The 23,953-nt window shown below is 40.6% G+C and overlaps 1 protein-coding gene and 1 long non-coding RNA gene across 8 annotated transcripts; one reads left to right on the top strand and one right to left on the bottom strand.

The window, feature by feature from the left end:
• Positions 1-1,451: 1,451 nt before the first annotated feature.
• Positions 1,452-23,855, bottom strand: LOC120905912 (solute carrier family 41 member 1). 6 transcript variants are annotated; one of them, XM_040317252.1, is made up of 9 exons: positions 23,734-23,855; positions 11,657-12,795; positions 7,203-7,576; positions 5,503-5,827; positions 5,255-5,401; positions 5,021-5,168; positions 4,724-4,929; positions 4,473-4,621; positions 1,452-4,396 (listed from the first exon to the last, which is right to left on the bottom strand). In XM_040317252.1, the coding sequence occupies exons 2-9, from the start codon at positions 11,994-11,996 to the stop codon at positions 4,121-4,123; spliced, it is 1,965 nt and encodes a 654-aa protein (XP_040173186.1). In that variant the 5' UTR covers positions 11,997-12,795; positions 23,734-23,855; the 3' UTR covers positions 1,452-4,120. The 6 variants fall into 6 exon arrangements, with proteins under 6 accessions (XP_040173186.1, XP_040173184.1, XP_040173183.1 ...); XM_040317250.1 differs by lacking the exon at positions 23,734-23,855 and adding an exon at positions 20,970-22,049; XM_040317249.1 differs by lacking the exon at positions 23,734-23,855 and adding an exon at positions 13,588-13,718.
• Positions 11,087-19,090, top strand: LOC120905915. 2 transcript variants are annotated; one of them, XR_005739958.1, is made up of 6 exons: positions 11,087-11,197; positions 11,264-11,347; positions 16,306-16,486; positions 16,546-16,888; positions 16,978-18,357; positions 18,921-19,090. It is a non-coding gene; the product is annotated as an uncharacterized LOC120905915 (long non-coding RNA). The 2 variants fall into 2 exon arrangements; XR_005739957.1 differs by having other exon boundaries at positions 11,151-11,347.
• Positions 23,856-23,953: the final 98 nt, after the last annotated feature.

The following is a 23,953-nucleotide window of genomic DNA, read 5'->3' as shown; positions in this document are numbered from 1 at the left end:
CAACCCATTACATACAACCCCACTTAACACATCTACTCATGCCAACTTACTACACCCCTATGGTGCATCCATCCACTATCCCACCAAACCCAACCCAACCCCACCTCGCCCCGTTCTGACTCCCATCATCTCTCCTTATCCCATCGAGCTTCACCACACCTCATCTCATATCACACCACATATTTCCACCCCACCCCACACACCAAACCACCTCGTACCGCTCCACATCACCTCATCCACCCCACACCCCCTCACACCACCCTACGCCACCCCACGCCACCCTAAATTAAGCTCTAGCTAGAGTATACACATCATATCGCGACAAATCAAAAAATTATGGGAACTGACCAATAATATTTGGGAACCGACCAATAATATTTGGGAAACGACCAATAATATTTGGGAACCGACCAATAATATTTGGGAACCGACCAATAAATCGTGGGTTGCTACCAAAAAATTATGGGAAATGACCAAAAAATCGTGGGAACGCACCAATAAATCGTGGGAACCAACCAATCTATCGTGGGAAACCCTGTAATTTGTTCGCATAACACAGCGAACACACAGCTTCCAAGAAGAGCCGGCGCAAAAGTCGTACGAAACACGCCAACATTCACCAATTCCGATTGCTTCGTTTTGATCCATCCGATTCAAAACCTGCAACAATCGAATACTTCAATGCTTGAATTTGAAATTAGTCCTCTCTTTCACGCTGGTTTTACAACACACACACACGCACACGCACACGCACTTCCTTAGGCACTTTTTTATTTCATTTAATTGTACTGACTCTCCAAACGAACCGTTTTGTACGCGTGTTCATGCATGTTTGGCAACCGAACACTGTATGTTGCGCAGTAGTATTGATTGGAACTAAGCAGTATTGTAGGAAACTAAGCATATTTTTTTGTTTTGCAAAACATGCAGTCTGTCTCCGAGTTACGCGGTTCTCGTGACCGAGGCATAAGGAACGTGAAAGTTTAGGGTTTTTTTTAAATTAAATTACAAATTCAAAAACTTTTAAAAGAATTTAGAACGAAAAAGGATTGTATTCGTCATCTATTTACACGGCAATTCATCATTTTCACATTGCAATTAACGCGTTCTTTAGCTGCTCGGAGCATTTGGTATCGAATGTACATGTTTTAGACATTAATCTAAAACTTTTACGTAGTTTCACAGAAAGGTTTTACAAGTATTTGAATTCATTGAAAAATTGACCTTATTTTACACGCGCACAGTCAAAATGTAATACGAATAATATATCAACGAACAAAACAAAAAATGCATTGGCTCTGATCAGCAATTGAGTAAGTTGTTGAATCTGTTTACCTCAATCAAAATGTACCCAAACTTTATAGATAACGCGGATAAACGCGGATTCGAGTCACGCTAACGTAGTACTTGGAACGCATTGGAGCGCATAACTCGGGAACAGACTGTACTAATACTTTGTTATTGTTGTCTTTTATTTTTTTGTTATTCGCTTCACCGCTTCTCCTCCTGGCCGCTTCTGTGTGGGACACAATATAATTCTTTTCTATTTACATCTACAGTGTAATGTTATGGTAACCATCTAGCATCATACCACCTCACGAGCATCGTTCTGCTTCTTGCTTCAACACCTCAACACAAAGAAAACAAAGTTTTCAGTCACTTGCTGCTCTAAACAGAGGGACAAAGATTTATAGACAATTTCCAATTAGACAAGAATTATCAAGAGTCCTGTGAGATTAACAAATCTAAGCAAAACACACCACCTTTTACTAATTTCTTCAAGCGAGCAAGAAGAGCGTGTCAAAATTCTTTTAAATAGATTACCAATGACAAACTTCGCAGCACGCGATTTTTCTGCCCAAAAGATAATGAGGAAAAACGAACAAATGTTGATGTCAAAATGATCAATCTCCAAAACTGGCTATTTGATTTTATTTGAGTGTTTTAGAGCATTTTTAGAATTTAGAATAGCTAGTAATTGAAAACGATTTTTTCGACTATGTTTCTTTTCTATACTTTAGTTCTCTTTCTTTTTATTTTTTTTTTCGTATTTCTAAATGGAAGGCAATATTTTATGTTTTTTTTTTTGTTCAAAGGGATTAATTAACAAATTGAAAGAAAAAAAAACCGGACACTTCGATCCTGTGTGTATAATGATACAACCGTATCTGTAAAGGGTGCAACTTTCTGTCAAACCGAGACGGCTTCAACATAGCCGGTAGTTTTTTTTAAAAAGGGTGTAATGGATGCGCTCTGTTGTAAAAGCCCTCAGGCTAATGAGCAAAATAGATATGAACAAAGACAAATGATTGATAATGTTCAAGAATATTTCCAAGCGCTCAAATGATTTTATGGGCCTGAAATTGTGGACTAAACTATTACATTGTTGTTGCAAAACATTCCAGCAATAAATGTAATATGTTGTGCTGGCTGGAAAGCGATGTGGTAAAGACTATAAGACTATGTAGCGTGGAAACAGACCGTAATACGAAGCGTCCGCGTTCGATTTAATTTACTAGGGAACTAAATTAAACTAAACCCCCAAACGAAGCAGGAACGGCCGCGTGGTTATGTTTCAAAGTTTGGGGAAATTGTGCCGCCATACCGTCTCGGGACAAAGTGCCGTTAGATTTAGCCCAACATTCAGTAACTCAAACCGCTATGATAATTTAAAAAAATCAAGCTAACTAGTACAAAAAATATGGATATATACACATAGGAATATTTCGAACAGTAACCAACGTCTACCAGAAAGAAAGAAACATGCTCTCCGTACGTTTATTCTGTTTCGTAGCGGTATTTTCTAATTAGACCGATGCATGTACGGCCGACCTAGCCTGCTTGGTTTGACGCTGTTTACTTGCATTACGTCTGGACAATATCATTCCAATGTGTTTTGAATCGCATCGCGTAAGCAGCCAAAGGGACCGAAATAAAAAAAAAGTCTTCTTTTTTTTTAATATTCGCTTTTCAATCATTTTTAAGGTTCAAAATATATACATACATGGGTAGGTACGGATCAAAATATCGCATTACGTAGCTAAGTTTAAGTTTAAGTACCGAAAGCCTGCACTGGGAATAATGCCAAATAATGCCCCATTGGAATATAGACTGGCATAACGGAATAGAAACCAACACACTCGCATACAAATATACACGTTTTCATTACTGTCCAGAGCATGGTATTTGGTTACGAAACCTAAGCGGCTGTTAAAATCTGCAGTTTTGCTTTACAGTAACTTATGCATTAAAAAAAAAACGGACAAATTTACAGGTTGCTTAGGCGGTCACTATGACAGCCTTGTGCACAATTGTCACCAAGCATAGCAACCCTGAGTCGGGAAGACACAATTTGATATTTTTTTAGTCTATTTCAATCAAGTTTGACCAACAGAATGGCATATGAGGGTGTGTTTTATTATTGGGATTCTGAAGCAGTCATCTTGTGTCAGGCGGTGTGGCATTTATAGCCTACTATCGCGTGTGGAAAAAAGCTATCATCCAAACTGTCAGGTAATTCCTCAAGAACATGGGAATTGAAATGCAAGTGCATCGCACACCACCGTGCCGTGTACGGCGTAAAAAAAATATATCAAAAAATATATATTGAATGTGAAAATGTTCGAAAAAAATGTCCTTTTGTGGTCTGCTAACAGCGAGAAGCAACGTCGCAGCGTCTTTGAGCCAAGTCTAGCGGTGCATTCTGAGGTGCCTTACACTTTCCATTATGCTCAAAGACACGCGCACAAAGGCCAAAAACTGAAGCATTTCATCCCTCTCTGGGGGGTTTTGTAAAGCATTTGGTAGTTATACATCCTAACGCGCTGTTTTACAAACGGACTGTTGACAAACACTCCCGGCTCACCTGCTCGTCAGGCTGGCCCGGTAAGGAGGTCAAGAAATCAATTATCGTACATACGTTGCTTTTTTTTTGTTTCTGTTCAGCGTTATTTGAAATTTGTCCAATTTTTTTTAATGCATACGTTACATGTTATGATAATAAAGATCTCATATTTTTAAGCATACGTTTCAACTTATAACTAGCATATACCATTTTCTAGACCGTGTTAAGGTGCTCATAGCCAAGAGCGAAACAGGGCGGCGATGCTATGATCAGTTCTCATATACCTTTGTCATCTTGTATTTGATCCAACAGTGTACCGCCGCTAATGGTGGTCAGCTCCGGCAGCAGCTTGAATCCGTCCACTGTTTCGCTCGACTTTTCGCCGTACGGGTGGCCGATCGATCGCAGGAACAGGAACGCCAGCATCAGGAAGCTCGAGCCGAACAGGTCACCCAGCGCAGTCAGGTATGGAATAGCCGAGTTATCGGGATCAATTTTCCATTTCCACATCAAATGAATGATGATGTGCGCAATGTACAGCAGTAACATAATCTAAGAAAGGGAATGAAGTACATTTTATCGTCAATGGGGGGGTATGAGTTTGATATATAGGGTCACACTATCTTACCTGGAGTGTGCTGACAAACAAGTAAGACAACACGAAGGGCGCACCGATGGTTGAGCGCGACATGTGAATGTAGTCCGCCACAAATATGAACAACACTTGACCGGGTATGGACATTGCGATTAGAATGCGCGCAGTTCTAGCGTAAGGGACTGAAAACAAATAAATAAGGTATAGGTTGGAGTTAAATATTGTTCTGCTCGTTTTCGCACAATTTTACAGCGCAAACTGCGTATCTACTGCATGTTTTGTACCTCCGTGAAACAGCGCTCGCCAGGGTAGCTCAAAAATCTTCGCGTGCGGCGGTATGATACCGATAATACTGCTCTGGTGAAGCATCGTGGATATTTTGCTGGCCTGCACCGAAACAAGATTGCCGCCAATGCCGTTTATAATTGGCTGGAACACAACGAATCCATTGAATATGCCAACCGCCTTGTCTAGCACCAGGCCGCCCATGCTGGGGTAATGGGAGTGGTTATTAGCATTGCTAGCCAAACATTTTGCGACCGGAACATTGCACACTAAACGCTGCACGCCGCCAAACTTACCCACTAATGAATAAAGCAGACAGCACTGGCACCCATCCAGTAGAAAGCACAGATCGTGTATATTTGTTGCGATAAACGAGGAGCATCCAAAACGGCAGCAGGAACACATACACCGCAACCATGACGAACGTTACCCACAAGTGTGTATCTGGAAGGAAATGATTGATAAGCGCGAAGTGCGGCAGGATTAAGTAGATTGATTTATGGACACTGTCACCCGCGGTGGACCATTACCGATATGTTCGAAAAGTAGAGTGGCCATCGCGGCTAGCAACGATATCGAAACCACATCGCCAATCGATGCCGCCAACGGTGTGGCCAGGTTATCAGGATTCATTGTTGTTCTACTTGAAATTAAAATCACAGCCACCAGCACGAAGTCTATTGCAATGGGAGGAGAGCGCATGTGCGCGAACAGCTACTATTAGTAAACCAGGAAATGGGGAGGGGACCAAAGAATTGGAGTTTTAGATATGTCATACCGAGTACAAAGCAGGAGCTAGTGGCAGTGAACATGGCCGAGGCGGTCAGCAACATAACGTGATCGAAGATGATGGTACCATTGATGATAGCTCCCACCACGACGGCAAACATGGACACGATGAAGGATGCAACCGTTGCCTGCACCTGCACCAGCGCGATGTTGCCGAGCACCATTTGGAAGATCTCGCGCCGCCCGGACATGTTGCCCAGGTTCGCCTGTGTCGAGAGGCGCGACGCAAGACACATGTCCAGGTTACCCTTTAGTCCCAGTAACGATGGCACCAGGATGAATAGCTCCGATATATGAACGAATACCTTCCAGTTCTTTGTGTGGTGATCGCATGGAAAGGCCAAAATGAAAGAGGTTATACGGTGAAATCAAATAGGTTTGTCAATAATTAGTACCAACCAAAAAAGAAGGTTAGTTTGCAGTTATACCCTCATTATTAACTCTTAATGACTGAGTTAGGAATAATGCAACAAGTGTAAACACAGTTAGCCGTACGGTTTCCGAGTGAGAATGATTGTACAATTGGGTTAGTATTCACTCGTTCTTTGGCAGAAGTAATGCAGCAATGAGTAAACATGTCGGATATTAGAGGCTCAAATACATCAAAACTAATTTACATTTAAAGATTAAAATTAAACCGTTATTTACAACAACAAAAATCTTCGCTTGCTTGTCGAAACGACCTACGTGGCCAAGCCCTCCTTATACAGATTTCTTCTTCGTTCTTGTCCAGGGAAAAACGGGTCCGGATAGGACCTATAAATATGACGATAAGGAGTGTCGGACGTGTAAGAAAACCGGAAAGGATGTGCAAAGAAGAAAAAGATAACGGTAAACAAATGGACGGAACCTCACCGCAATAGACAACAACAAAATTTGAGATAACGACGGATAAACCCACATAGCGGAAATTTCCATGCGCTTGTTTTCCAAAGGCCTAAACATGGTTAATATTTAACACCTACGATAAAATCGAATTTGCAGAGCTAAATCTATTGATAGCTATCCCTTTCCTGCACATCAATTGTAGCTCAAGTACAGATTTAACAAAAATAGGGCAATTTAACACACACAAAAAATCCCACCACAAAAATTAATACCCTACCGTGCAAGTGTTAAAAAGATAAATAAATAATGTTAAACTAAACCACTCTATGGTAGTGGCAGAGCGTTTAAAATGAATGACTTGTTGAGCTGCACTTGAATTGTTAGGTCATAACTGACGAATTTTGTCCACAAAAAAATCAAACAATTTCTAATTAGATTTGGAGTTCAAATGTGCAACAATCGTTTTTATGTAATCATTTTCATTGAATCTTACCATTTTGTTTTGAATAAAATGATACTTCTTAAGAAATTGATAAGTATTACACAATTAATATTTGTAACCGCCAATATGACATTAATGTACATGGTATACTACTAACAGAAGTTAATTCTTATTCACCAAATTCATGATGAGCAATTTCTTCTGATCGTGCGATCATTCGAACACCTACCAAATCTTTGCCAACACTAGTAGCTGCTCTGCACAATCTGCAAATGTTGCAGATGTGTTACGCTAAGAATTACTCAAAACGACGGTTTCCCAAATAAAATAAAAAAAACTAAAGCTGCAAAACTAACGCCTCTTGGTAATGACTGGCCTACTGAAAAGAAAAGGTATTTAGTCGTTAGAATATAATTTACCTCCACATGACCTAGTATGATTCCAGCTCCGATGGTACCTACGCCGGCGACAAAGAACGGTATTGCGATCTGAAGTGTCATGTACCACCACTTCTCTTGGCGAATGTCCGCCCCATGGCCATCGTCTCCGCCGTTATCTGTGCTCGCTCCAGGCGCTCCCGCAATACCGCCGCAGGAAATCGCGCACTTTTGATCAAGAGGCCTTCCATCACTGACTTCATCCACCAGACTTCCGGAGCAGCCGGTACCGCCATCACCGCCGCTGCGGTGATCGACCCGGTCCGGCTCGGAAGAAGCAATTGATGTAGTTATTATCGAGCTTAGCGATCCTGTCGTGGATGCGGGTAGTGTAGCAATTTTGCCCTTGCCATCACCTGGCGAAGTGGGAATATAAACAAGGAAAATACGTGAAAATAAAAGAAAAAGAACACTTCAGGAATCGTTATGCACCGCCACTTGAAGATTATATCGCTTAATGACTGTTGATATATATGAATAGATATACATGGAGTATGTGTGGCCTGGTTACAAGGCTGCACAACAGTTCTTCGGGGACGTACGAAACCATAGGGGTGTACACAGCTAAGGTAGAATGTGCTACCTTCGTGGAATAGTAATATAATTATCAACGCAAGCTGATTAACACCAATAGAAAGATCATGTTTGTATTACTTGATCCATCCCATGTCATGCTTGTACCTGTGTCTCAGAATTTGAATGTTGTCTCGAGATCTGCCATTTACACATTCTCAGACCCGTTTGTAGCTTCTGTTTCTATTCCTACACGGTAGGTCTCATGGACCCAGTAATTGTCTCTTGATCTTGATCTGTCAAGGTTTCGCCAGTTTGAGGTGAAGAGCTGGCGCCCTTGGTTCGATTAACCCCACACTACGGGCCTGCATATTCACATTTATCTCTGCTGCCAAATACTGTACCCGCACATGTGTTTCTGTTGACTTATAATCTTGTAACCGCTATTCATATATCTTGGCAAGATCGTATCTGAGTAGTCATCAATTAATAAGCACTAAACAAAAGTAAAACAAAAACTTAAACATTTGATCTCTATGCCCATGTAAGCTTTGAATTGTCGAAAGAACAAGAAGAGCAAACGTTTCCTCTTATGTTGTCTTACTTGTATAACGAGCAACTGTTCCATATGTTCAGCATGAGTACAGCGAAAGCTTGGTACTGTAACGCTTTTCCAGTTGTGTGATAATGGTGTCACGCGGGGCGTTCAACGAGAGAACAACGTGAGACAAGCAAAAGTGAGGGCCCAAGAGCGTAAAATAAGAGCTTTTAGTCTGACTTGGGGACCCACGGGAACCCAGGAAAAACAGTCCAAAGCTAGACATAAACACATACTGGAGTGAATTCCAGTATAGTATAGTACTCTCTAGTTTCCTAGAATATGGTATAGAATAATTAGAATAGAATAATATTAATTTGCTAAGTTAGTGAGAATTTGATTATTCCTGGATCATCCAAAACCACAAGATGGTAATCGCGTAAGGAAATAGTAGGAACAGGCGTTAAAACACACTGTAGCTAACAGGAGCGGTCAATCGATCTCAACATCTGAAGAGCACTCAAATACGGATCTATTTAGCGATGAAAACAATGCAATGAGGCAATATGCGTCAAAGATTTTTTTAGCTGACTTGCAGGAACTCATAAACTCCCTGGATACAGACGATGGGGGTTTACGCATTTCCCACGGCTGGTGAATTCCCGACAAGCAAATTTGAGCAGTTTGCGTGCTTGCGGGGGTTTTTTAATACACAAGCAGGGGTTTTGCATTCGAGTGCGAGCAAAGTGGGTGCTACATACAGATGGGTTTATCCCTAACAATGTGACAATCGCGCTTGTAGAGACAAATTATAAGTCCGTTGACGCTTGGATGCACGATCGTTTGATGGTGTGAGTGTGTATGTCATTGAGTGTTGTTGCGTAGCGTTCGACGTAAGTTGACGAATATCGTGCTTTATAACCGTTCTGAGCTGATTTGTATGCAATGAACGAAGCAGAAAAAAATTGAATTCAATCGCCGTTCGCAGATGGTTTGTGCTCGTGTTGATGAAATGGTACAGTGTAAAATAATGCTACGACTTGTCAAAACTTTGACTCAATATGGCCTTGTGAGGAGAGCTATAAGCTCACCTGTACACCCATTATGCTGATAACAGACAACAGAGATGTCAGACATGCGGCCCACGAGCTGTGTGCGACCCTGGAGGTTCGAGGCAGCTGGCGGGCTTTTAATGGATTTTTCATATGTTTTTCTAATTTTTATTTGAATAATAAAACATTCAATCAATTTTAAGATCGAGCAAAATAATCTTTATCTTCAGTAAAACCATATTAGGAAAACCCTGTTTATCCAAAAAGGAACTATAGATTCGAAGTTTATATATAGAAGGGGTATACATATATGTACAGGATAAAAAATATCTAACTTGTTTATACAGAGTTTTTTAATACAAGATAAAACATCACGAGCGACCCTAATGCCAAACGCAGCAGATGACAGTCCAATTGAGCGATGAGCGTATCAAGCTAGTGCGTCAGTAAGAGCATACTTCCGCGTATAAACGCGCCTAGCGCTACATTTTGTCAGCCAAATGAGATTTTTTCCCATTTAATTAACTGCTTACGAAACCATTTTCGTAAATCCGATGCGCACCACTTTTTGCGCCACGCTAATGTTTCAGGCAGCATTTAAACCCTCGTGATCAAATGAGTTTGACATTGCTGACACACAACAGCTCATCAACGGTTTCTACCAATACATGCATAGCTACCGAGATGGCCTTAGAGATATATCTAATGAAATAAAACCCCGGCTTTGGTCAATCTCGATTAAAGCCTGCAGTGCAAAATTCGAGTGCCTCAATTGCTATTTGCAAACGTACAAAGTGAGTTATTAGTACAATAACATGAAATGTTATTCACTAGATACTGGATACTGTTTTGATTTTGTGCAGCAGTTGAGACAATTTTCGTAGTTGCTTTATTTATTTTTCTATAGCGAGATATACACGCAGACAAAGCGTGATTACTATATATTTTGTGTAGAATCAACTTTTGGATCACAACTGATCTACACTGTCATCTGGTCTGGTCTCTAATTACACGCGTAAAGCAAATCCGCACTAGTTGTGGTAGAATATGCACTTAAAATGCAACTGTTTCCAGCTGTTATGAATCACATTGAATAGGCATAGGAATTAAGACAAATAATTTGGTTTATCATTCGTAATAAATTAAAATATATAAACTTTTATATGTTTACGTTTCTTCACTTCTTAGTTCCCGTGGTATCAACGAATAATATTTATTTTCGATTGATAAGCTACATACAGGAAATTCCAATAAGAGCAAATCTTCGTTTAGTAGGGTATACATGGAGTATTTGACAAGTATGATTATATTTGTATGAGCATCGGAGTAACCCTACAAGCACCGTGATGCTACTCTTGATATCTAAAATTAGATATATTAAATTGGAAAGCAATGTCGAAATATCCATCTCTAAAATTAATTAACATGAGATACGTGAAATATTAGTTATTAGTTCACGACGCTTCGCCTACATTCAAAAAGAAACCACTCAGTACCAGTTTTGCATTCAAAATTTGCAGGTCTTTAGTTTAATACTGCGTTAATTGTTTCAAATTTCGGGTTCGTTGGAAAGCTTGCTCTGCACAGTCATCACAGCGAGTTGATACAAAAGCAGGAAATGAGTTAGACCAAAGGCACAAGTAAGGGGAATGTTATTTCAAAGACACTACAGGTGCCCGCTCCATTTTTCTTCCCGGGTCATAACTTTGTAACGCTTGGTTCTATTATCTCTTCAAGTAGCAGACCTGATTAAGAGTCTAACTGTTAATGTCTGGTGATTAAAGCGGTGATAATTTTTAGTTCGCCAAGCCATACCCACATTGTTCGTAAACGGAACGCGTGTAATATCGGCAGTATCAGCAACTGGGCAAAGCGTAGTATCTCGGACAAAGTGTTAACACCGGCTATTATAAAGTTTTATCTTGCGGTTTCTTTTGTAGGGATTGTAGCACACTGGATTGTACACTGGCGATGTGTTGGGAAAATAAGCTTTGAATGATTCATAATTCAAAGGTCATAAAAAGGTAAATCAGTGCAAAATGTTTACAATTCAATATATATTTTCTATATAAATATTTTGTATTATATAAACGTATGTATGTATATATGTATTTATATGCATTTTTTATATTGTAGTGTACATTTGATTAGATTTGAAAATATAACTTTCTATTCAGCTGCAATAGAAAGATGCAGCATTTTAACGTAATACCGCAATTTACAGAGGATGGAGTCGTAGATGAAGTAGTAGATGAAGAAAAGGTCAAAGAAAGGTAACCGAAAGCTACAGAGACATAGGAAGAGGAAAAGATGGTAAAATTTATAAAACTCACCAGTTGACCCGTAAATTGTAAACGGTCTATAGCTATCATCATCGATACGATAGAATTCGGTGGCACCGCGAGTGTCGATTTGTATCCCGTGGTCGAAATCATCCCGAAAAGTGTGACCCGTGTCTAGCGCAATGGCTGCGAGCGACTGAGGGATGGCCACCGTCTCCGCGTTTGAAATACTCGATCGCTGACTCTCATTTCTGGAACTGAGCGGGACTGTGCCTTGACTGTCTAGCAGCATTATGTTCATCGTATCACACGCAGCTACATTATCCCGATGGAGAGTTGGTCCCACCACTACGTCACTAGTATCTTGTTTCACTGTATCCCTTGGCTTCATGGTTTTAGTTTCTTGTGCTCGTGTTGTTTCCGATGTAAAAAGTGTGTTCCGTGTGGGAATGCTTTACATTCGAGATATTAGATGGATGCAGATTTCGCCGGAAGTGAACACCGCTCAACACTGTATTTAGACGTTGCCGTTGTGGGTTGGTTTTATAGTGATTTTTAGTGGGTTAATTCGGGAGGCTGATCAGTAGTAAGAACAAAGAGTGAAAGTTGATAGTGCTTGTACGATATACTAAGAAGCAAACGCAGATCACTGCCACTTGTGTTCCTCTCACTTCGGGGAAAGGATTCTGCGAGCAGACTATTTAAATGACACTAGGACCAAAGTTGTGGCTATATAATTGGACTGTCGGTTGGTTTCCTTTCTATTGACAAATGTTCCCTTCGTTTGAGTTTGTATCTTCCTCTTTTCCGGTTAGGTTTGTGTGCTAGGCGTTTAGCTTAGCGTGTGTATGCTGCTTATGGAACATTCATTTCACAGTTAGTGCACTGTGTGCCTCTTTACCGGCGCGGGAGCTTGTTCCAAACCCACGTGACAAACTCGCTCATATTCTGTGCAATACAGGGGTGCGCAGGATCGAACTCCAGAATGAATTAGATGCGTGCTTTTGCGGAACTGCTACGACCGCCTTTGGACACTGTTTTCTTTTTGCCACAGATATGTTTTGTGGTGTATCACCCTGATCGTTTAACCAGGATACACTATGTGACAAAAATGGTCCACAGCGCGGTCATATCCGCAAATTGTTTCTTCGAAGGTTTTGCCACTTGTCGATGCCGGACGATATGATATGCTAGTGTGAGATGAGACAGAGACATAGTCAGTGAGCAGATTGCTGCTGATATATTACGAAACGTAATCCGTGACTGAAACTCCGTGAAAATCAGAGACTCAATGGCACAAGACAGATTATAGCTAAATTTAGAGTGCATTAGTATGTAGCGGTATGTAGTATGTTTATGTAGCATTGATAACAAACAGGAGTACTGATTGAAGGCATGCTTTCAAAGATGATTGATAAATCAACGGATCTCACTCTAAGCCGAAAATTCGCTTGCATTTGGTAACTGAAGTAAATCACCGCGGTTGTGAACTCACGATAGATAACAATAAATGCCAGTGTGAGCACACAGGTATTAAAATGTCTTAGGCGGAACTTGGGGTATAACATACGACTTTGCTGTTAGATACAGTAATCGGTGATTGATTGAATTGATTGTGAATATTCAAAAAAAAACCGTCACAAGGTATTTTTAGGAGAGCCTTCGTGTGTTGATTACGTTGATGGAAGCGGAATTTTAGATTGCTATCAATTCAGATTCGTTTAATCTGTGGTCTCTGGCGAATATCCTTATTAACGTAAAAATTGTTTATAAAAAACGAAATGCACCACACAATCAACTAGCGGAAAAACTAATTATGTACGTTGACTCGTAGAACGAACACCTGTTCTGGTCTGCTGTGTACTTATTTACTACCGTTCGTAACTTTTTGTTTATATCACTGGCTCGTTGGTCTATCGCGAGAGAGATAAAATCACAACCAAATCGAAAATAACTAAAACACAACTGTTCGCTTTTTTTACCGAAGATCATGTGTAATGAGACATGAAAACACTTGCGAACAAAGCACCCTATTGTAAATGCTTATATGTCTGGGGTGAGACAGATTCGCAAACTCGACGCGAGCAAACTGGCATTGTAGGGGAAAATGAATGCCAACCTTGTGATAATCGCTGATGTTATGGAAGGTCTCACGCTTCCAGAGCAGGAACAAGTCCCCTTTGACAGCGATAAACAGGTGAAAAAGAGAGAAAATGCCACTATCTGTTTCACTTGCTGCTACACGCGGGTAAAAGAGAATTCTGACAAGCTTTCGAGCTTGCATCCCAAGCAGCTTTCAAGAGAGATGTTCGCTCTTTTTCTCCCGTGATTATACAACGCAAGCGGCAATGGAGAGATATATTTCTCCCAGGTCCCTTCCCCTTGACACCAATGCTCTCCGATCAAGCTAACCCTTTCGCACACACATGTTAAATTATTCCTACGCAATCATCATCGCTCACATATAAGAAATTGTGTATGTAATTATGTTTACGTCCGAATGCAGCTGTCATGGAATGTTTCCACACGAGTGGGAAGCACACGGCGCCAAACGCTTTTGAGCTTTGTACGCTGAGTTTTGAGAGCGCCGACTGCCCAAACGTAACAAAATTAGATAAGACGGGGTTTCATTGATCTTTTGTGTCAGTTCTAAAGTTTAACGTAACTGTTCAGCCATTAAGTGTAAGAATAACAGAAGCAGGCCAGAGCGATAGAGTTTTTGAATTTTTTGTGGAAAAATTAACGGTTTTCAAAAAGATAAAAAAATGCAATACAATAATTTGTTTCTACTCGTAATATTTTGTTATGTCTTAATAGATGGACATGGAGAATTATAAATAAGTTTTTGAAATTTTATATTTACTTCTACACGTTTTTTATGGGTGGGCGTAAAAGCTCCGATTTGATTAGATTATTTTTTGTCATGAAAATATTTAATGGGATTATTTTGTGAATTGTTCGCTTAATTAAATTATAAACCAGTTGAAATAGGCCGTCGCTAAAGTAATGGTACAAATATCGGTCAAAGCCAAATACCAAAATTTAACGAGCAAATCATTGCACCACGAATACCAAATATAAGCCTAAGAGACCGCTTACCGACAATCCATCCGCTTATGGTGCTATTAGATTTGGTAGATGGAATTCGAATAGGTATGTCACAACTGGTACGGCCACATTCTGAACTGGTTAAGGGCTCTTGCCGGCTAACTACACTGTTCAAACTTCAGTAGCGAGAGCATGTCGAACTGCGCTTTGTACGGCGTTCGAGACTGATGAGTTAGATGGATCAGTTCTCCGTCACTTGCGGGCAATCCAGTATCTCAGAATGAAGAAATTAAGGTAATGTTGACACACGGGTGTATAGCTCTTTCACAACGTATAAACTTAACAGTTGGCAAGTTTGACGAGAATTGCTCGTTTTGAATGTTACGATTGAAAATCTGACAGTTCGTAGCGTTCACGCAATCCGCAGCTGTGAACATGGTACGAATTTTGTCGGTTACAAGCAAATGGAACAACTCCTCCATCATCGAACTCGTGAACTGTTAAGTTCTTCTGTTGTGAAAGGTCGTAGTGTTTGGTCGTAGTCGTAGTGGTCGTAGTGTATATTATGAATGTGGTCGTTATATGCTAATGTCGACTGATGTATTATTTCGAAGTTTTCTTTCGACTTTCAAATACTCCAAAATACACAATCAATAATGAGGGAGAGAAGTAAATTGCTTAAGATTTATCAGGACAAAAAAGCATGTTGCCCATACTACGTCATAGTAGAAGGCCTAAGCATAGAAATTCAACATATAATTTTAAAGAATGGAAGGAAAAAAGTTGAAAAAATATTATTATAACAATTTTTAGATATTAGATCGAGCAAATAGTGTAAAGAAAGAATGAAAAGAGCAGTGCAGAAAGAACTTCGTTAAAAAAACACAGTATAAACCTTAACAGTAACAGGGGAAAATAGAAAAGTATCAGAATAGTAGTGCGATTTTCCAGAGCACATCATAACAGTGTACTAAGAAAAAGAGAAATAACCAGGCTGCCGTATTTAAAAATGAAGGCTGGAGTGATCCATGCGATTATGATGATTTCAATGTGGAGATGGTATTTCGAATGCTTAAGACATTACTGCATGGACTAGATAAATTGGAGTAGGATATGGAAGAACAGGAGCAATCCTCTACAAAATGATTTTATCTGAATTTATTCTGTGGGAAAATATAGATACTCTTATCCAACTGCTTTTCGGTTTGAGTAGATCCCAGAGGTCGAGCATTAACCTGTTTCTACCCTTAGCACACCCGATGGTATCATATAGTCAAATAGGTGAGTGGTGGACATGACAACTAACTGGATCCCCGTGCTAGGCGGATATGATGAGGCTGCGGGTTCCTCAACTCAACACGTATTCTCTAAGGGCTTCCAGTATCTAAAAGAAATTCATAGCCGCTTTAGATGAGCTCCTAGTATCAAGAAAACACTCATGAAACTAGAGCGAAAGGTAGAGCGCTCTATAAACGAAAATACTCATATGTACAATAAATCCACTCCCACCACGGTGTTGGGTGGTTGAATGGAATGAAGACAAGTAACAGTACATAACAGCAATGCATACCGAGCAATGTAATAACGGCAACAAGGATGAACATCTATTCAAAACAAACCTATATACTAATGAAAAGGTCCTTTTACTATAGGCTGAGTAATTTGACAAATTACTCAACAACAAGTTTAACGAATAGTTAGAGACTCCACGAACAGACAACATTGTGTTAGTGCTAATTGTTTTGTAGGAGTTCCCAACATTTATTCGTCAGTTGACAAATAACAAGGTACCTATAACCGACGGAATTGCGACAGGACTGGATGAAAATAGAGGTAGTAGTAATAGTAGTATTGGCAGAACACGAAACTCATCTAATTTTATCTCGCTCTAGAGATGGACATACAAGACACGAAAGTAGAGACTTCAAGATCCATGTTCTATATGCCAATCGTGATGCTGGTTTACGCTAAATATGTAGACATCATTGGTTTTTGGCTCTCCGATGTAGCTAAAGACTACCATGGGATCGAGCAGAGGAAAGAGAACCTCGGATTGCAGATCAAAGAGACAATACCTAATTAATGGTGGAATCACCAGCGACACCTATGAAAAAAATCCGATGTACATTTGTTTGCTTAGGCGTTTGATAAACAATGATAATGAACGGACAGGTGATCACACTTTCCAAGTCATCGAAGATTGCATCTGTCTCGGATAAAAAATCAGCATGGAAGGTAAGTTGCTCAAAGATCTTGGCTGGCTATGTATCATATCTCTATCATACCAAAACTGACGACTTATGCCTTTGGAACATCTGATCCAGATCTGACGAAATTCTCTTAGACGCGTACGAGAGGAAGATGCTCAAATGCTGTTTTGGCCTCGTATCTGTAGCAGAACAATGGAGAAACCACTACAACGATAGGCTGTACGAGCTGTATGACAATGTAACGGTCATGCAGCGTATCAACTGCAGCGTATCTAACTGCGCCAGGCCCCACTGGTCTGGTCATATTATACCATGGGCCCGAATGACCCAGCAGGTAAAGTAGTAGTCCCAAATTACTGTGGCGTAGTGACAAGATGGCGTGGAGGCGTGCGGTATTATGGCAGTGATAACAAACTGGCATACGAAGACGCATGACAGTTTCGGTCCTTTTGGCAGCAGGCCCAAGCTTAGTCATATGTAGGTATATTTTACGGTAGAACTTAAAATCAATGGATAAACAAAAAAATGGGTTCTTCCCGGTTAAAAAATGGTTATCTTCCTATCAGCCAGGTTGCCATAGTATTTCTATTTACATTTTGTATTGCTTCTTTTTTAAAGGTTTTTAAATGTTGTTTTTGAATGTAGATTTGGTATTTTACAAGCAGTTGGTTAAAAATCTACGAGTTAAATGTAGCCAAGATTACTGCAATACAATTTAACGCAGCCTGAAACGGCAAACAAATATTGAAAATAAATCAGTGCTGCAAACTGTAAAGTATTTGATCACGTCGTTCAATGCTAGATAAAGTCTGGTCCTATTTAACTTTCGTTATTATGTTATCAATAATGGTACATTCCATTCGCATCAATCGTGCCAGGTGTACCGTAAGGCAAAGGCTACATCTGTTGAGTGCGGGGATTCTTTAAAGGTGAAGATTTCACAAATAGACAGCGTATTGGAAAATGAGCACAAATGTTGATAAGATAGTTCACTCAATAACTGATAGGTAGGTGAAGCACTTTCGATAATGATATCTTCTTGTTTGAACTTCGCCTTGATTGCATGCATTCAACCAACGTTAACCGATAGTAATAGCAAATTTACAACCCGTTTTTTTCATGAGCGCATGTATAAAAAATCGATTGCTACTGATTATCACATCAATCACCGCAGCTTCCTGCACATGGAGCTAATTTAGTACTAGTAAAAGTTGATGGTATGATATATTACCTTACCTTTCGTTGGGTGACTCATAAATCACTAACTTTTGTGCATTTGATTTGATTTTTGTGCGTTAAACAAACAATGGAAGTATTTTCGACGGAACTCATTTAATTTCCGTTCTGAGAACCATTTTTTTCAGTAAGGTTATGCGGGATCAAAATTTCGGAACATCCAGGGAATCACATCCGGGGGTAGGACGATAAAAGTACCTGAATTCTGGCAAAAGTGGTGAGGATACGTGGTACCGCAACAAGATATTCATTGGAAAGGTACCGAAACAAGATATTCATTCACAATCTTGCACCCTCATGGAGAAAAATCTGGCTAAATTACAGTGGCGGATCAAGGGTATCGGGGGCCCTAGGCGGAACGACGAGTTGAGGCCCTCTGTAAATGGTAAATGTTCTTTAGGGGGGGGGGGGGGGGGGTGGGGTGGGTGGGGTAGCGGCACTGAAGTTGCTGTTGGAAGATTGAACAGTAAACTTGAAATGCCGTCGGGGCCCCCTTCGATCATCAGTCGCAAACTCTTCAATTTTTGCTGACGGGGGGGGGGGGGGGGGTCCAAATGATTCATCGGGGCCCCCTTCGATCATCAGTCGCAAACTCTAAAATTTTTCCTGACGGGGGGGGTGCAAATGATTCGCCAACCTCGGGGCCCCATCGGCCATCCTTCCGGGGGCCCTTGCCGCTAGTACTCTGTCCATACGGCATACTATAGAATGGCGATCTACGGGGCCCCTAAATCGGTGGGGCCCCAGGCGACCGCCTAGTCCGCCTACCGTTAGATCCGCCGTTGCTAAATTAGAGTAATACCTAAATTTATTCTCTCCAGGTGCTATACTGTTCCTGTTGCCATGCATTTGCGGGTGCTCATGTATTCCCTCTCCCCCCTATCCCAACTTCGAGGACCTACCTTAACAAGTCCCAACACAGATGACGCTTAAATGATAATCGATACAATAAAAAGTCGAAAGCCACCAGGCTTAACTGGTCTGATCTATAGACACCGTGTGTGTTTGTGTGTATGACAGATAATTTCTTACAGAATATGTGCTGGCTGTACGTCTGAAATAGGCATGGTGTGTTTACGCTTTGCTCTTTTGGCGCACGGAGCTGTATTAGGCTTACGAGTCGGCCGCTGGATTAAAAAATCAAAATCCACATTTTGACTGAATGCGATTGACTTTTCGCCAATGTCCATCGCACTAAACATATTGAGCATATGGGAAACAATAAAACCATAACCCCATCTACACCGATCTAACGGTTCGGATGTACAACGGTTCCGCTGGCTGAGAAATTTAAAGCAGCATCATACGATAGTTTCCTTGGACCAGTGCTCTCCAACCTTTTTAGGATTGCGGTCCTTGACTTTGACTTTTAAAATACATTCGCCCACATTCATTGGGGGCATACATTTTCTAGTCTTAGTAAAAAGTTTTTGATCAAAAATATGTATAAAACTTATTCTACAGATTCCCGTAGAAAATTTAATCTTAATTGTGGGAAAAAATTGCACATGCATGTCGTAAAAAGCTTAAAAAAAAAAAAATTCTCGGACCACATCTGTTAACGCCAAGGACGTTGGAGACCACTGCCTTAGACTACCAAACTATGTCTCAATCTTTACCGGTCAGGCAAAAGCTATGCTTCACATAATTCTACGATGGAATAAGAATAACGGTTCACTTAAACGCAGGGGCAGGTGGTTCGAAATGCTTCACTTGGCACTTGGCGCGCACAAGGCTATCTGTGGGACTGGCATCAATATCCTATCGGTCACAGGGTCACAATCGTTCACGGAACCCCACATGGAATTAATAGTCCTCGGGTATCATCGTTTTCTCGCTAACACTTCAGCGTTTGCACTTACAACACTCACAACCCTTAGGACCTCCACCCCGTGTACCTCGTAAACCTAGTGAATTCCTGGCCACAAAGGTGTTCGGGGAAATAAAATAGCACATCGATTACGCTTACGTATTTGAAACACTCGAGCCACCCATAGTTATCTATTATTTAAGTCTCGCAGTCTGCAGCTATTTAGCTTCTTTGACAGAGATATCATTGGTCGCCACATTCTCATTCCATGCCACAGATATTATATTATGCCCAAATGGCTCCGAATACATTCCATTACACGGAAATATCGAATTCTTGTCCCGCACACAAATACTACACTTTGCGTTAGAACAAAACAGTTAATAACAATTATAAGTCTAATGTTAAATGAACCAACTATGAACAGTAATAAGGGTAAATGGAAGTAGGAAATGTCTGAGTAGAAGAAGAAAAAAGATAGACTTTAATACCTTGTTCACGGATGACGAATTCGTCATAGCCTTCTCTGTGCATTAGTCACAGCGTTCGACATGCGTTCGTCATGACAAGCGCGCTGTGGAATGTTCCGCTAGCTCGAATGCATGGCTTTAACATAACTTCCTGATTTATTCATGCCAGTGAGTTTAGAGTTTCAGAAACTATATATTGAAAGAAACGGCCGGTGATGTAATCGCTCGTCAACAAGGTATTTCGGTTAGTCTTAAGTTATAATATAAAGAGACGAATAACATTTTAAAGACTTAAATGCTCTATAAAAAAGCCAAATACAAAAATATTTAAAAAAGGAGATAATTAAAACGAACGGAAACAAAAGCGTCCTTGTACTATTATCAACATTTTTCTTTGCGTTGTGTTTAATAAAATATTTAGCAAACAAGAAATGCGGCAGGTTTCAGGCTACGTTCATTTTTCCAAACCTTCGTGAAATCGTCCACTCAGAGCAATATCAAACAATTGCAATTGCCCCGTCATTTTTTTTTGACTTCATTGCAATTTGCTACTGCGAGCAGCAGACACATGTGACCATAGCGTGACTTACCTGAAAATTTGTATTAATAATCCTTATTTGTCGCTTGTGTAGCGTACATTGTTGATTGCTGCAGATTCACTCGGAATTGTGCGTACTGACTCTTAATATCAAAGGAGTCAATTACATAAGTCACAAACACGATGGAAAATGATTGCACTAAAAGGCGATTGAGCAAAATTACGATGATGCTTCCCGTGCACTAAAGTGTGAATGTTTTTACAAATTTCTGCAGACACAGCACTACTGGTAACAATATTTCACTGCCCGGTATTTGCTCGTGGCTCGAAAATGCAGCAAAGAGATTTTTTTTGTATCCTGTAAACCCAGGGGGAATTGGTATTCCCCCTGTTTTATTTTACTGTCTCCAGTTGAGAGCAGCCACCTTTAGCTCGTGGTGGGTTTCACGCCTGTTTTATTGCAACGTTTGATTCAGACAGACATTCCTTTTGCTTGCCTCGAATACATCACCGAACACACTCTTGCTGCAGGGCAATCAATATGAACTAAGAGATTTGCCAACACTTGTAATATTAATTGGTTCTACATAGCCCATATACATTGAAGTGATAAAAACAAACTTTCCTCAACCTTTTCGGTTTTTTCTTTTACTTGCGACCGGAATTTTGCAAAGGGAACCCGCGGATGTGAGGATGTTGTGTGCTCTCCCGTGGGCAATTAGTTCACATTTTCGTACGCTCTAAGAGTCCCCAAAAATAGTTAGGGAGTGAAATTACGAAAAAACGACGACGAGCAGCGACAAATGACACAATCTTCACATCGTGTTATTCTTCCTAGATCCCCCGGAGCGAATTTATAAGCTCTATCACAAACTTAGGCTGTTGGTTGAATGAGCTAGACAGTGGAACAGTTTGCTCATGCGCGGTATTGTACAGTACTAGACATTTATTTAACTGCATCCGCGTTTCTGTGTAAAACTTAGAAATCGGTTCCTTGTGACGAACAGTCTCTCAATATGCTCGTGTATGTTTTTTTGTTTTGTTTTTGTAGCACTGTTGCACCGCAGAGTTCAAAGCGGTGAAATCGATCTTAGCTCGTGGAGGGCGCCTTTTTTAGTGTGCTGCCGAAGGCTGTTACCAAGCCACACGCAAAACGGGAGTCTTTGCAACGCACACCATTGAAGCCATTAATGTGCGCGCTCTTGGTACGGTTCGGTTTGCTATTTTGCTTCTACGCGCTGTATATGTAACTGAATACACGTGTCTGTCTTGTTGTGCGAGTGGAGCTTTTTTTGTCATTATCACCCTCTTTTCGGCGTCAAATCTGTTTCCACCGTGACCGGGTAGTGCATGTGCACTGGAAAAAGGCAATGGTGAATATTGATTGTCCGAACGGACCGGATCCGCTTAGACATACGGTGGCATTGGTCATCGCGCGGCACTGTCATTATGCGGTTTAACGTGCTGTTCAGCACGAGACATGCATCGTTGATGGTTTTACCGGCTGTTGTGGTTTCTAAGAATAATAGAAGTGTGGTTTTTGAGCGGGCAGTGTAGCGTGCTATTACACGTGCTGCACCATAGCACAGCTGTACTGCACGGCTGATCAGGGTGTGTGTGTGTGTATGCGAGCGCGGGAATTAGAAGCACAGTGCGCTGTATAGGCACAGATACATTCTTGTTACGCTGGCACGAGAAACGTATATGTCCAGGGAACCAAATTAACATGCTTTCTCGTTCTAGCCAACGGTCCACGGTACCTAGCAGAGCGAGAAAGCATGTTCATTTTGTTTCCTGGGCGAGGGAAATACACTGCAACGCTCGCGTGCGCGTGTAAGCAGGAAAGGTATAGAAATCAGAGCAATAAAAATTAAATTGAAGGTTTCTTTGGCGTAGCGCGATATTGCTTTTTGGGTTATAATAACGTCTTCTACATTTGTAGCGTTATAATTGGACTCATGTTCACTATTCACCGTGTCCAAGCATTACCGCCTGTGCGTAACGAATACGTTGAATGCGAAAGGTTGAGATTCGTGAGTGAGGCATATTATTTTATCCGAAACTAATGAATTGGACAAAGATTAATCGAAGCGATCATTGGCTTAACATTTAAGGAAAAGAATCTTAGAATGGACATAAAGAATATTATAGCACTGTAAGACCGTACGTCATATTCTGTATGCCAAAGGCTTGTTGAACCCAGGAAAGTCCTGTCAGCTTTATGTGGTATTTTTCTGTCAAATTACGCTTGACAATTCAAAACTGGGAATCGGAATTCGACATGCTCATTTCCGATTTGTTCCCGGGAGGATTTTTTCCCCTCTGTCAAAGTCTATAGTTTGATTTGAATTTGTTGGTGGTGTTTAATAATAGAAAAAAAACCTGCATGACCATGATTATTTACTCGCATACGATAGAGCTAAATAATCAGTAATTTATGCAAAATTTCAAATAAACTAACAGATTAAATATTCTTCGGTTATTGCACGTGTAGACAAAAGCTAGAATTGCAAGGGCTCAGGGCGAGCTCGCCAACTGCTTTCAGTTTGTTTAGCGCTCATAAACTTCCTCTGTTGGTTTAGCAGGGTGTAACAGTGACACGGAATTGTTGCTTATTCTACGATGTTTCGCTTCGATTTTTACTTGACCATTTAGAAAGTGGTGCTGCAGCGAAAAAGAGCCTCGAACGGTATCCTTGAAGAGCTGCCCAACAATCAGTCGTGCAATCGACAAACGACAACGACCAATTTCAGCAGTGCTCCGGTATTTGTCCTCCAAACTTTTTGTTTTTTTTTTGGTTTACATTGTATACGTACCTGGCAAGACACAGCAGCATCAAAATAAATGGTAGCAAAATACATAAAACTTTTATAACAATCACGAACACATGTTACTAGCGTGCGCCAGTGGGGTTTGGCGATCAAACTTAATGTTTTGTTTGGTGTTTTGTTTGCAAGTGTTTTTTTCTCTACGACCAAGAGACGCATATGTAAGGTATGACAGTGACAGACATCTCCGAGGTGTATAGAAACAAGC

Source organism: Anopheles arabiensis, chromosome X (genome assembly GCF_016920715.1).
Source record: "Anopheles arabiensis isolate DONGOLA chromosome X, AaraD3, whole genome shotgun sequence".
Classification (NCBI taxonomy): Eukaryota; Metazoa; Arthropoda; class Insecta; order Diptera; family Culicidae; genus Anopheles; species Anopheles arabiensis.
Note: the sequence above shows the minus strand (reverse complement) of the source record. Positions and strands in the feature narration are given on the sequence as shown.